The 14945-nt window shown below is 44.3% G+C and overlaps 2 protein-coding genes across 2 annotated transcripts in view; one reads left to right on the top strand and one right to left on the bottom strand.

Annotated features, from left to right (window-relative positions):
* Nucleotides 1–655: 655 nt before the first annotated feature.
* Ptrh2 (peptidyl-tRNA hydrolase 2) lies at nucleotides 656–9332 on the bottom strand. The gene is made up of 2 exons (XM_051158217.1): nucleotides 9189–9332; nucleotides 656–1354 (listed from the first exon to the last, which is right to left on the bottom strand). The coding sequence occupies exon 2, from the start codon at nucleotides 1352–1354 to the stop codon at nucleotides 809–811; it is 546 nt and encodes a 181-aa protein (XP_051014174.1). The 5' UTR covers nucleotides 9189–9332; the 3' UTR covers nucleotides 656–808.
* Nucleotides 9333–9421: 89 nt separating this feature from the next.
* Vmp1 (vacuole membrane protein 1) overlaps nucleotides 9422–14945 on the top strand; it is a 91643-nt gene continuing 86119 nt past the window's right edge. Inside the window, exon 1 of the mRNA XM_051158215.1 lies at nucleotides 9422–9563. The gene's annotated coding sequence lies outside the window, so the exon portion shown is untranslated. The remainder of the gene's footprint in view (nucleotides 9564–14945) is intronic.

Genomic DNA, 14945 nt, shown 5'->3' with positions numbered 1-14945 from the left:
TGCATTCCAGGCTCGTCAGGATACACAGTGTGGGAAAAGTGCACATAAATAATAACGTTTTTTTATAAAGTTTTTTTATAAAGTGGCTGGGTATGTATGCATGCTTTCACACCCAGCATGTGGGAGGTCAAGGCAGGAGAAATGCTACAAGTTCAAGATTAGCCTGAGCCACACCATCTCAAAACATCCAGCCAGTTAAAATCGAAATCAAAACTGCACAGTGGGTCTATGCAGAGGGGAGGGACATTGATTTAAAAAAAAAAAAAAATCATTTAAAAAGCAGCAGGGAAAAACTGCAATGATTTCTTGAACCAGATCCATAAAGAGAGGGACAACAGCATGGCCTGAAGAGTGAGCAGCACACAGGGCTCTCCACGCTCTCCTTTCGCACCCAAGGTCACAGCGGGCATTTTCTCACTTTGTTTCCTCCGGGGCCTATCACTCCACAAGAGCATTTGGCCAATGCATTTTTACTCTTTAGTTTTATGAGCGTTCTGCCTACACTATTCACGTTAACTGTGTGTGCCTGGTGATTGAGTTGAGGATGTCCCGGAACTGGATCAGGATGGTTGTGAACTGCCATCCAGATACTGGGAACTGAACCAGGGACCTCTGCAAGAATAACAAGTGCTCTTAATCTTGAAGGCATCTCTCCAGCCAGGCGTATTTTAAGCTCAAGATAGTAATGGTCCAGTACATGACAGAAGAACATGGGAACAGATTTTAAAGTGGGGCAAGAATTAAGCTTTTATTTGTCCTGACAGGCTTCACACTCTGCGGCCAGAATCACCATCACACGAAGGCCCATCTAGTAAAGCTTCAGGTGCCCAGTAACTTCATCAATTAGTTCTACTGGTCCTGGCCCAATGCCCAGGACAGTCCGAGAGCCTGGTTCAATCTGAGTGCGTCCAGCATCTTGGATTAAACTCACAGTTAGTCCCAACATTTTTGCATGGGTGAGTAACTCAATGAGTGTGTTTTCATCTGGGGCTTTGACCACCACTTTGGGCTGGCCACAGTACTCCCACTCTTTGAGCACTTGAGGGTTTCTCCTTTGAATCTGTTTGTAGGCAGACACAGCAGCATGAGAACACTGCGCAGCGACCTTCCCTTTCCCCATCTTTAAGTCAGTTCGAACCACAAGAATCATTTTGTATTCCCCACTCTCTCCCAAGATGCTTGCTTCCATTCCCGTCTCTGTGTCTCTATTTGTCTCACTTGCTGAGTTCTGGGGAGACATTCCAAGATGGCTCCGGAGGCCCCAGCCCAGGCACATGCCACAGGCAACTCCAGCAGCCAAGCTGAGTGTACCAGGATGAGCCAAATACTCCATAACCAAGAACTTGGAGAGCATCTTAAGAGAAAAGAAAAAAGTTATTACCTAGAATTCAAGCTATTCAGATAAGTAACCTACAAATAGCAAGCAATGTTTTAAACCATACTAAGTCATGCAGGGCAAAGGTATGCTAGACCATATTCCCACCCACCCCCAAGCACTAGTCGATTCAAAGACCTACATGAAGTAGTTTGGTCATTTTTAACAGGCAGCAGAATCTCTTCAGATAATTGTGTGGGATCAGGGAATGATGGCTTGGCCAGTATGCCAGAACCCAAAGCAATGAAAAATAGCACACTTTTTCTGGAAAGCAGTGGAGAGTTGTGCTTCATAATACAGTGGTTCTCAATGGAGACAGTACAGTGTGGCCTGTGAAAGGCACACCAGGCCACAAGTCAAGATACTATAAGCAAGTTGCGGCACTGTATATTAGCATGGATGGGAAATTTATCCAGGATCCTAGCCCAACTTCATGTTGTTATCCAAATACAAAGTATCTGAAGTAGGGTTCCTACATTCAGTGAGTTTCTAGAAGTGAAACTCTCCTAGAAGCAGGAATCCTCTCCTCTCCTTCCTCCCTTTACAAGGTTCCACTCTACAGTCCATTATGCCCCGGAACCCAGACAGGCCTTGAGCTTGCACAATCCTCTGGCCTCGACCTTCCAAATGCTGGGATTACAGGAATGAATAAACCTACGGAAGTGATGGTGCAAACAACCTCAGTTTCTTCCTCTAGTGTGTATCCAAGCATTTATATGCATGAAACCACCATTTTTTTTTTTTTTTTGAAACCACCATTTTTACAGTGCATAAATGACACCCTGGGAACTGGGCAACACTTATTTTATCATAAATTTCCCTTTTCTTCATAAAATAAACATGTTAACATATGCTAGTATTACAGATTGATTATAAAGTAACTAAGATGTTCACTTCAGGATAGTATAGCAATATAAATTATTAAGATATAATTCACAAGCTGGGCATGGTGGTGCAAGCCTTTAATCCCAGCACTAGGGAGGCAGAAGCAGGATCTTTGTGAGCTAGAGGCCAGCCTGGTCTACAGAGCAAGTCCAGGATAGCCACGGCTACACAGAGAAACCCTTGGGGGTGGGTGGGTGGGAAGGACAATAAACAATAAATAAAGGATATAATTCACAGTTGGGTGGTGGGTGACAACAGTATACATCCTTAATCTCAGCACTCCTGAGGCTGAGGCAGGTGGATCTCTGAATTCTAGGCCAGCCTGGTCTACAGAGTGAGTTTCAGGATGGCAAGGGCTACACAGTGAAACCCTGACCTGAAAAACAAGAACAAAAGAAATTCACTCGGGAGGCAGAGGCAGGCGGATCGCTGTGAGTTCGAGGCCAGCCTGGTCTACAAAGTGAGTCCAGGATGGCCAAGGCTACACAAAAAAACCCTGTCTCAAAAAAAAAAAAAAAAAAAAAAGAAATTCACATACCGTGACATTCACACTTTTAAAGTATACCATTCTGGCTTTTTGTTTGGTTTTCTTTTTTGGCCTTTTCTCTTGTTTGATTTTGTTTTGTGAGATAGTCTCACTCTGCAGCCCAAGCTGGCCTTGGATTGTGTAGATCTCCCGCCTCAACTTTTCAGTGCTGGTATGTTGTTAGGCTAATATACCCATATCATTGTCTATTTCCAGAACAGGCAACCAGAGTCAAATCCAAACGGGATTCCAGCAAGCTGAGGTGCTTCTGCCCAGCGCAGGGGCTGCCAGACAACTGGGCGCTTTACATTACAGAAGCAAGCACATTTTTTGGTGGCAATGGGGATTGATCCAGGACCTCACAAGGTTAGGGAAGTGTTCTACCACCAAGCTGTACGCATGCCTTTTTTTTTTTTTTTTTTCAAGGCAGGGTTTCTCTGTGTAGCCTTGGCTGACCTGGACTTGCTTTGTAGACCAGACTGGCCTTCAACTCACAGAGATCTGCCTGCTTCTGCCTCCCGAGTGCTGAGATTAAAGCAGTGAACTACCACGCCTGGCTCCAGTTTTACTTTTTTTTATCTTTTATTTTAAAGCAAGATCTCACTAAATTGTCTAGGCTAACTTGGAATCTGTGATCTTTTCCCCTCTCCTTCCCAAATAGCTGGGATTACAAGTCTGGCACCAGGTTGCTGAAGCAGCTAAAACTTAAGGACAAATAAGTGTATCAGGTACGATGTTAAACTCCTAGATTTTATTCCTATAGGAACTGGTCTGAGGAATATTTTGAGTTAAGCAATGATAGGTTGAGCAAAGGGTTTTTTTTTAATGAGACAGGATCTCGTTATGTAACCCAGGTTGGCTACAAATTTCTAATTCTCTTGCCTCACCGCAGGCCTCCCTGGCGCTGGGACTGCAGGCACATCCACCACAACTAGCCCCTTCAGTTACAGCTTGTTTGCTGTTGTGGTTTTTGGAAGTGGGTCTTCCATAGTTCAGGCAGCTTTGAACTCCCCAGGAAGCCCAAGCTGACCAAATTAATTTTCTTCCTGCTTCCACTACCCACGCACATGCCACCATTAATCATTTTATGTGGTGCTGGGAATCAAACCCAGCATTTCATGAATGTTAGACAAATACTCTACCAAATCTTCAATTACAGTTCTTAGTCACTAAACAGATACATACCATAAAGCTCACTTATAGATCAGGCGAGCACATGAACTATATGGTTCAAAACCAGGACAAGGTTTATATACAAACCTTAGATGGTTCAGCTATCTATTTAAACCCACGTGAACTGGTAATTGCAAGCGTGTAGGAGTCGGTATGCAGGCTTTGATTATTTGTGTGACTATACGATGTTGTGAGTATTAACTCTCAAAATGAGAGATCATTTTTTAAGACAAAGACTCTGATCTGGATGTAGGATTATTTAAAGCATGAATATTTTCTCGGGATACAGCCACACAGGGCTGATGTGCTGGAGCTTCAAGAAAGATAGTAACGATGTTTGTCTGGGTTAAACTTGGTAAGAAGCGTGGGTCCTGCAGAGGGTTGACATAATACAAATAATTAGACAAAAGCAGGACTGTCCCACTAGATTAGCGAGGGAAGCCAGAGAGTACATAAGAATGCACATGACTTAGCCAGAGTAGTGACTGAAGCAGAAAATACAGACACGCTTTATTTCCTTAGTGAAGAGTGAGTCATCGGCTATGAAAACATAACAAAGGTTTGGAATAGCTATTAAGGTGACTATAGAGCATCTATGACAGAACTGTGAAGTACTCTGGCCTAAATGTGCAACTGTTCAGATTTCTCAAGCAGAATTCCTCCTACGTCTAGGACTAACAGGTGTCTGTGATGGATAAAAAGGTCACTAAGGAAGGAACTGGCCAGGCAATGTTTGAAATGTGTGTGTGTGTGTGTGTGTCACATGTACATACACACACACACGTGTGGAGGCCAGGACACGTTTCCTTGGAAGCGTGTTCTTTTCTTCCACCGTGTGGGTCTCAGGAACTGAATTAAAGTTGTCAGGCTTGGGGACAAGTGCCTTTAGTTAGTGATGAGGCAGTTCATTAATGTCCCCCCCCCTTTTTTTTTTTGCTAGGGGTAGACTCTAGAGAGTGCTTCTTGACCTTCTTAATGCTATGACCCCCTAATATAGTTAATTTTGTAGTGACGCCCCACCATAAATTTATTTGTACCTCATAACTGTAACTTTACGTTATGAAACATAATCTAAGTATCTGATATACCACCCGGGGGCTGGGGGGTCGGAACCGCTGCTCCAGAGCCTCCCGCACGTTAGGCAAGGGATCTCTGAGCCTCAGACTCTCCTGTTGGAGGCACTTTCCTAGGCTGCCTAGCCTACTCTGGAACATGAGTGGGATTCTCTTGCTTCCGCCGTCCCAGGAGCTGGGATTCCAGGTGTTTGCCTTCGAGCCAACACCCTCTCCACAACTCTTTTCCAAGTATACACTGTATGCAGATCTTAATGAATGAGCATTCAACATAGAAAGAGGGGTGGGGGAACAGAGAAACTAAGGCCAAGAGAAGGCTGATACAACAAATGTTTGGTAGCTGTTCACCAGGTAGAATCAGGAGTCCTCACAATTTCTAGGTTATAAGATAAGCAAATATTCCATATACCAGATTCGGGGAAATCTGACCTCTTTACAAAGTGTCGATCACAGGATGGATAATACACTATAATGTTTACCTATAAAGCTGTCAAAATGGACTCATAGCCAGGTGGGTAGAGCACGCCTTTAACCCTAGCCCTTAGCAGACAGAGGCCAGCCTTTAACCCTAGCCCTTAGCAGACAGAGGCCAGACTGGCCCACATAGTGTGTTTCAAGACAGCCAGGGCTACTTAGCGACCCTGTCTCAGTAATTATATAAATAAAATCAAATTGCTTTTGTCAATGCCAAACAAGGAGTAAAGCTAGGAGGTAATAAATAAGAGGGTCTCATGACTGACTGACGGGATACTGCCAGAATGACAACCTCACAGAGAAAACTACAGCGGGCAGTGAAAACTGCAAAGACGCTCAAGTTCTTGCTTAGGCCGCACACCTCTAGGGGGTGCTCCTCCAGGGTCATGTTACCCCTTTCGGACATCATCTAACTCTTCTAAAAGGCGGTTCAGTCTCTGCAGCCTCACTAGAAACACACCAGTAAGCTCAGGGCTTGACACTGCTCAGTATCGGAGATACGCGTTAACAGCACAGTAAAATAATTATGTCCGTAAAACCATCTTCTTGGGGCCTTGTAATTAGCCTGCCTCCCCAAGCATGTTTCATCAGGCCCCTTGCTCCAGACTACCTCCTGAGCCACACTCTACACAGCAATCTACTCCACAGGTTCTTTGCGTTTTCCAAGCTAAAAAAAAAAAAACCCTTTCCTAAAATCTTTGGCCCACAACGGCATAATTTCCCTCTTTTACTTCCAATCTCAATCACCTGCATCTCCTAGTCACTGTGTATCGGTGCCTCTCCTACCTCACTCTCTCGGAAGTGCTGAAGACCCAGAGGTCTGTCATTGTACCACAGTTGTTTCTTTTGGGGTTTCAGTCTTGAGTTTTGTGCACCACTCCCTGGTGACTTTTTAAACCTTCCTCTGAATTATTTAAACCAACCTTCACCCAGTGCTTATCTTACCTCTCTGACAGTTTACAGTCTCCCAAGCAAAACTGCCTGCTATCTGTGAGGAAATATGGACAGATAGTAGTATACAAATTTACACAGTTGCTTCTTCTACCTGGATCTGGGCTGTCCAACCTGGAAGCCATTAGTGCCAGACAGTTAGGAACATTCAACTTACGACTATTCAGTTCTAAGGTTATGCAAAGCCACAATTCAAGTGCTCAATCATTCAACAACGTGAAATGGCAAGTGTTCGTCCTGAGAGAAAGGACACCTCTCACTTGTCATCACTGAAGAAAGCTGTAGGATCAGGCATGTTGATGCACCTTTGTAATAGCCTCATGTGCTTTGGGGGCCAGGTGTGACTACAGCAAAGTCATCCTGTCCCAAAGAAGGGTTGCGGGGACGGACGCACACCGGGACAGCCCTTGTCTATAAGCTTTCTTCCAGTCTTCTCCAGCCAGCCAATCGGTATTCTCTGAAGACTCACTGTGCTCCAGGCACCGTAGCGAAGCCTCAAAACAGATCTCTGGAAGACGCTTCTCCCTGCTTCTAGCTGCAGTTAACAAGCAATAAGGTCTGTCACAGCCACACCACGTTGCCCTTCTCAGGAGTGCTTTTAAATCTCTTAGTTACCTCAACTCAAGCAAACCTGGGATTTGTGGTTTCAACAATGAAAAAGAATTTTACTGAATACAGACTTTAAGATCAGGGGTTAGGAGAAAGAGAGATCCTCGGAAAGACGGACAAACCCAACTTCTTCCCCTAAGACCTAACCAAGAGTGGGCATGCGTTCAAAAGAGTCTTGAAAAGTAAGGCATTCCCAACTCGGATCTGGGCTCCTCAAGGGAGGGTCACCACTGTCTTAGCATTAGGTTCACAGATCATTTTGGTGGTTCTCAAGTTACATCTTAAAGGGAAGAATGGCTGCAGAAAACCATTTCCCCCGATGTTCATAGTGGTGCACGCCTTTAATCCTAGCACTCGGGAGGCCGAGGCAGCCCGACAGCCAGGACAACACGAGAAACCCTGCCTCGAAAAACCAAAACAAACAAAAACATTTTTTTTCCCACTGTCCCTTTGGACGGAATTATGATCTAGCAATAAAAAAAATCAGAAGCCACTAGGGTTGCACAAGGGGCTTAGGACAGGGCCCTTTCCCTTTAAGGGGGCTGCTGGAAGATTCCTAGACCATGACTAGGAACCTTAAGCAATGGTTGCGTTAGCATTCCTGTTTCCCAACAGGCAACAGGCTTCAAAAGCCTCCAAAGCGAGGCGTTCCTCTCCCTTCCCTGTTCCCCACACAACTTTCTTTCTATCCTGCAGCAAGATGAGCCGCCTCAGTGGGCATGGTGCTGTTGCACGCCTTTAGACCCAGCACTCGGGAGACAGGGGCAAGCGGGTCTTGTTCTGACTGAGCTCCTTTTGCTGGTCTCCTGTGCCCCACTTTTGGCAGTAACCGGATCCTGCTGTATCTATCGTTGTAAGCCCATCCCCGCTCTTTCTAACTATAGTGTCCCAATTGTTTTTTACCCAAAATGTCCAAAATTAACTCTGTCAACGCCAACCTTTGAGGGAGGAAGTTAAGGAAGGAACATCCCAAGTTCAAGACCGAGAACAGATTGGGCACCTTAAGGCCCCTGTTTCTGAGTATAGTGCTACACCAGCCTGCCTCCATCTTAGGCTTGAGAGCCGTCTTACAGTGACGCTGAACTAGACTCCTTTCTGTTTACGATTCAATTTGTTTCTATGACTGGGCTATGGCCCTCTTCTAACCTTAACTACAACTGGTTCTGAACTGCTAGTTCTAAGAAACTACAACCATGCCTTTATTTCTCTCTCTCGTTTTGTTGTTGTTTTTTTTTTTTCGAGACAGGGTTTCTCTATGTAGCCTGAGTGCTGGGATTAAAGGCACAGGCAATGCCTTTGTTTCAAAAGGCTATTATTGAGGCCAGGCATGGTGACGCACGCCTTTAATCCCAGCACTTTCCGAGGCGGAAGTCGGTGGATCACTGTGAGTTCAAGGCCAGCCTGGTCTACAAAGCCAGGACTACAAAAAAAAAAAAAAAAGTCTTGAAAAAAACAACCAAACCAACCAAATAAAAGGCTATTATTGACCACCTTGCAACCATGTCTTGTTTCAGGAGGTTGTTATAACCAACTTGTTATGCTTACTTTCTGTTTCTGTAACCCCTGACTACTTGCCTGCCAAATCCTCCATTTGGAAGCCCTCTACTCTTATGGTACACGAATTAAAAAAAAAAAAAGTTGCCTTAATTAATTTGGTCATGATTTGGTCAGTGGTCTTTCTCCTCACAACTATGGGATGAAGCTCCCTGGTAGACCGCTTGCCTACCATGCACCACAATACCAAAAAAAAAAAAAAAAAAACTTAAGAATTTATCCATAGATTTCCCTTTCGAAGCGGAGCTCAACAACTCGAAAACGCATATTTATTATTTATAGTCTGAGGGCTTCTTCCCCATGTTCTTACACTACGACAGCTTATCAATGCTATCTAAACGAGGAGGCGATGCTAGAGACTACAATTCTGGGTTCTATCCCTTCCTTAGTGTCTTGGTGCCTTCTAAAGGAAGGTTTGCAGCCCGGGCAAGGTATTCAGAGGCCACTGGGCGGAAGACAGTTTATGAAGTAGCTAAAAGGGTGCGGACTGTGGGATAAGACGGAAAAATAAGTTCCAGTGGAAACAGCTGCACTCCTTGCCGTCTTTCTGGAAAGAGCCGAAACTCACCTGAAGCACAAATCGCTCACGCCTTGTAGCTCCCAACTCCCGAACAAGGAACAGGCTTCGCGCGCGCCACCTACTTCTTCCGGGTTTTCTCTAAACTAGTTCCGGATCAGGAACTACAAAGCCCGGTCATCCTTCCTCTTGTCACATCCACAGGGCCCAAACTGATAAAGCGGAACTGAAATCCCGCGAGGATCCTACGGGGTTGCCAAAAGGAGGGTGGAACATTTCTCTATTAGAGGCGGGCTCCTCCGGGGAGCCGGACCGGAAGTGACGCTAGTGAGTTCCGGTTGGCTGGAGCCCAGCGGCGGGTGTGAGAGTCGGTGTTGGGAGCCGCTTCCAGGATCCTGAGATCCGAAGAAGCCGGGGTCTGAGCGGGTAGGTAGGCGAAAGCGGGGAGTCGGGAGCGCAAGACGAGGCTCTCCACAGCTCGGCTTCTTCCGCGGCTCTCGCGTTTGAGTTGTGCAGATACAGAACACGCTGGTTTCTACTTGAGGAGTGTTTCAGGTCACTGCTGACTGGCTGTCAGCTGGCGGTAGCCAGGTTATATGGGACACCCCTCCACGGTTGGTTGCCGGGACAATGAACCCCGACATTCCCGTCCGTTCTTTCCAGACTTGGAAGCCCTTGGCTTCTACAAAGAACCCTACTCCCGAGGTATCCAGGACCTTGAGTTAAATGAGAAAGGTCCTCGCTACTGATGACCGAGTTGATTGCTGGGACCTTTCAATTTGTTGCTTTTCTTCTCCAGCCACTAGCGCATTATGCCAAATATAGCTCTATGAAATGCAGCCATGCGGGTGTCCTGACAGCAGAGTAGCCAAAGGAAGGAGCCCTCATCTCTCAGAGCCCTGACTGTGGACCTTCTCAGCTCTTCTTCCGGCTGTCATAAAAAAGAAGGCTCTCTGATTTGTCCAAACCTCTGGCCCCCAACATTTGTATTTCACTGCAGTGGAAGTACTTGCAGCAAGACAGGACAGGGAGGTCGACTTAAAAGTCTTCACAATTCCAACAAGAGTGTATGGCTTGAGTTAGGCTTCTAGCTAGGTTATTTATGACCTCCAGGTGATTTTACATACCCGTCTTTTGCTTTTCTTCTACTCCATCCAAAAAAAAAAAAAAAAAAAAAAATCTAAATGCGTAGCTTGGCACTATGTGTGTATATTGGCAATGTAAGTTCTTATCCTGACTCTCAGTTCTTGATGCTTGAGACATTTTGTAGACAAGCTAATTGATCCTTTAGAGAAGCTTTACCTGTGTTTCTCTTGGCATAATGGAGAATTTAATATTCCAACTGTTTTTCTTTTCTTTTTTTAGAGACAAGGTTTCTCTATGTAGCCCTGGCTGTCCTGAGACTCACTCATCCACCAGCCTCCCAAGTGCTGGGCCCGGCTGTATTCCAACTGTTTGCTATTATCTATGAATTGTGTTATCATTGGCTCCGATTACATGGGAGAAACTTACTGACTAGACTGTAGGTTTGTTAAGCAAGGTTCTGTTTTTATTGACCTTTGGGAGAAGGATGCTGGTATACCAGACAAATACTACCAGTTTGTATAGTCCAAAATGATTCTAAAGTGATAATTTCTCCTGTTTAACTTATTTGCCTGTTATTTTAAGGGCTGTATCCATCTTAGATACATTAACAATACAGTTAAATCACTGAGGCACACATTCCAGAGAAAATATACATATAAATACATTTCTGAACTACTGTAGCAAATGGTGTTAATGCTGTTTACCAATTTATGTACGGCTAGTTTAATCTGTTCTCATATTATCCTTATTTTTGAGTTAGCAAACTGTTTACACTCGTCTTTGAAATGAGTTCACAAGGTTTTTGACAAGTGGAATTATAGGTTTGATATGTCGTTAATTTACCTAGTGATTACACAACCTCCAAGTTCTCCTTCTCTGTCTCTGTCTCTGTCTCTCTGTCTCTCTGTCTGTCTGTCTCTCTCTCTCTCTCTCTCTCTCTCTCTCTCTCTCTCTCTCTCTCTCTCTCGCGGCGCGCAAGTCTCAGAGACTTGCCTGTTTCTGCCTCTTGAGTCCTTGAGACTAAAGACCCAGAAAGATATTTAATCTTAAATCAGATGACCTGGATTAAAGTCTGAGCTCCAACACTTACTGAGTTATGATTGGCAAGTTACCAGCATTCAAAGCTGCTCTTGATTGGTTGATAAAAGGACTTTCATGTGACTGTCAGTGCTTGGTGAACTGTACTTACGTGAAATCACCATGAAAGCACAAGCATAGTGTTTTTCTTTAGAGAACAAGAAACTCGGAAGTGTAGAATGTTACTTTGGAGTATTTTATGTTTGCCGATTTATATCATGTCTTTATAAATATATTATCGCCCACATTTATGGTGCTGGTCTTTGCCCTACTTCTGACCACAATAAAGCCATCTAAGAGTGGCTTTGAAATTAGTCACCTTGGTTAATAAGTAAGTGGAAGATGAGCATAGCTTTGCAATTGAGAGTTGAAATCTGACCTTTCTCACTTATCATGTATTGTCAGCTGAGAATTTCCAAGTGCAGAAAACACTGAAGTTTTTGTTGCATATGTATAATTGTACATAGCCTACCTTTGCTTACATTCAGTAAGAACTATTGTTGTTATCATCGTCGTCGTCGTTATTATTATTGTTGTTGTTGTTATTATTATTATTATTATTATTTTGGTTTTTTGAGACAGCGTTTCTCTGTTTTACAGCCCTGGCTGTCCTGGACTCACTTTGTAGACCAGGCTGGCCTTGAGCTCACAGAGATCCGCCTGCCTCTGCTTCCCAAGTACTGGGATTAAAGGTATGTGCTACCACGTCCGGCTCTAGAATCCTTATTATTTACTGAAACCAACATTTAGAATTGCAGTTGACTCTTGTGAATGCATAGTTAGCACTCTCTTGTTTGACAGAGGGGAAAATTAGGACCTAGAAGCAATCAGTGATTGGCTGGCCTGAGGACTTCTGCTATAGGCAGTGCCAGAGCCTGAACTAGACTTAAGTTCCTAGGCGCTCTTTCCATTCTTTGGAAGGTGTCCTCAGGAGCCTGGGAAGTTTCCTGATAGCCTGCTTTGCATAACACTGTTTTCTTTTATGTATGGAAAAAGGATGTATGCTGATGTTTGTGGTCCCCGCCCTGTATTTGTTTCTATCATCTATAAATTGGAGGGAAACACGCTGTTCAGTGAGAAAAGAACAGGAAAAGCCCAGTGGGGAAGCCTGTGGTCACAGTGTGTGGGACACTGAGCTCAGTAGGAGGACCACATAGAAAACCCTGTCACAAAAGTGTTCAGTAGGACGTGTTAAAGAAAGAAAATTACATTTACCAGAATATTCTCAGCTGTCAATTATATCAGGTATTGTGAAATGTCATCCCTTAAATGGAAGTGACAGAGTCCCTGTAACACGTCTTTTCCTGAGTGTTGATAATCCATAGGGGAGAGCTGTATTCGTTTTTCTCCTCCTGCTATAAAGACCTTTTTTGAACTGCTGTAATACTGATATCCTACTTTATTTAAACTTTTCATCTACAGGGTCATTTTCTCTAACTCTGTAATTCTAGGTAAATAGCCATTATAGAAAAATCAATGCTCTGTTTTCAACCTTTGCTTCTACCGACTTCACAGACCCGTTAGGCTCTCCTGTGCCGCGGACAATGATGAGGGTGCGGCTGTTGTCCTCAGTCCCCCTAAGTGCTGTTTGGGAATCTCTCTTTCATTTGGAAATGAACTCTAGGTTAGCAAACCTGAGACTCCAGAAGCACTGAGGTGATCGTAACTTCACTGTGGTTCTGATGGTTGATAATCTGCTTTCACAGAGCTAAGCAAGTATTTTTTAGAGTAAATGTGTTTGGGGGGTGGTGCTAGGACTTGAACACAGAGCCTTGTTTGTTTGGAGTTTGGTTTTTTGTTTGTTTGTTTGTTTTTTAAAGATTTGTTTATGTATAGTGTTTTGCTTACATGTACATCCACAGGCCAGAGGAGGGCACCAGATCTCATTATAGACGGTTGTGAGCCACCATGTGGTTGCTGAGAATTAAACTCAGGACCTTTGAAAGAGCAGCCAATGCTCTTAACCGCTGAGCCATCTCTCCAGCCCTGTTTGGAGGTTTTTTGGTTGGTTGGTTTTGTTGTTTATAGATGCTTCTTCCTAGCTGGTGGAACTCATTATATAGAGAAGTCTGGCCTGAAAGTTAGAGAGACCTGCCTGCCTCTGGAATGCTGTCGTGAAGCGCCCCCCCCCGCCAGGGCTTCTCCACGTAGCCTTGGCTGTCCTGGATTCCTGGTCTGTAGACCAGGCTGGCCTTGAACTCACAGTAATCCACCTGCCTTGGCCTCCCAAGTGCTGGGATTAAAGGCGTGCCCCACCATGCCTGGCTAAGGAATCCAACACTCTTTCGAAGTGCAGGCAAAACACCAGTGCACATAAAATATAAATAAGTCATTTTTAAAAATAAGTCATTTTTTTAAAAGTGTTCCTTCAATATTTGTACAGGACATACTTTTCATGCCATCTAAAAGGTGACGTTTGACGTTTAGGCATAATTCAATTAAGCAATGAAAATCCCTTGACTAATTTTGTTCCTGCTTTATCTACCTATAATTACTATAGTTGTTAGTGTCCCATGACTCTTCTGTAGATGGTTGTGGTGTTTTTTCTTCATGGGATTCCTTCAGGGTAGCCATAGTCTTCATAGCTTATCTGGAAGGATCACAACAATAATGTAAAGAATGGGAGTTGGGGGTTGGGCATGGCCGTGCACACCTTTAACCCCAGCACTCAGGAGGCAGAGGTGGGTAGATCTCTGAATTCAAGGCCAGCTTGGTCTAAAGACCAAGGGCTACACAGAGAAACTCTGTTGGGGGGCGGGGGAAGAAAAAGAATACTGGAACTTGAAGCCTTGGTTCAAATTCCAGCTCCATTACTGAGACTCCTGAACTGGTTGCTTAGCCTCTGTTATTTTGGTTTCCTCCTTTCTGTTAAGGGTCAGTGAGTGTATTCAAGAAAGCGCATACAACAGTGCCTAGCCTGTGGCTGGCCCGGACTGTGGTTCAGATGAGCTGTTGCCCAGCTCTTTGATCCAATTGATAGATGTCTTACTTTTTTATTGTGTGATAAGACACTGTAACCAAGGCAACTAACAGAAGAAAGAGTTTGCTGGGATTACAGTTTCAGAGGGTGAGTACATAACTATCAAGGCACAGAGCATGGTGGCAAGCAGGCATGGCAGGCACGGCTCTGTACTTGGAGCTGTAGCTGACAGCTTATGTCTTTATCCTCAAGCACAAGGCAGAGAAAGAGAGAGCTAAGCAGGCTTTTGAAACCTCAAAGGCCACACACAATCCTTCCCAAATGGTTCCATCTACCATTAGAGAATTTAAAGTGTCGTGAAGAAAACAAACAAGGATTCGGGGAAAGAGCTAGCAATATGTGTTTGTACCTGTTTGGGGCTGGAGCACAGGTGGACTTGGAAAATGTAAAAGGGTTGGGAAAGATGCAGAGTTCAGACCATGTGAGTTTGCAGTTCATAGGAATGAGTTTGCATGTGGTTGAGCGTAATAGGTTGTTTGACAGTTTTAAGTAGAATAATAATAATATGAGTTATAAAAAATTCATTCCTGTTTATATCTGGTGGATGAATTTAAGGGGACAAAAAATAGGACTGAAAGTCCAGCATAGTGGTGCATAACAATGGTTCTTCTGCTCTAGAGACTTAGCTCTAAGAGAAGCCCCTGAACGCTGGAGTCTAAGGGGCG

Source organism: Acomys russatus, chromosome 16 (genome assembly GCF_903995435.1).
Source record: "Acomys russatus chromosome 16, mAcoRus1.1, whole genome shotgun sequence".
Classification (NCBI taxonomy): Eukaryota; Metazoa; Chordata; class Mammalia; order Rodentia; family Muridae; genus Acomys; species Acomys russatus.
This window is presented reverse-complemented; position numbering and strand designations above follow the sequence as displayed.

What these genes read in the sequence shown, in the direction of transcription:
- Ptrh2 (XM_051158217.1), bottom strand. Translation starts at nt 1,354, where the DNA reads ATGCTCTCCAAGTTCTTGGTTATGGAGTATTTGGCTCATCCTGGTACA.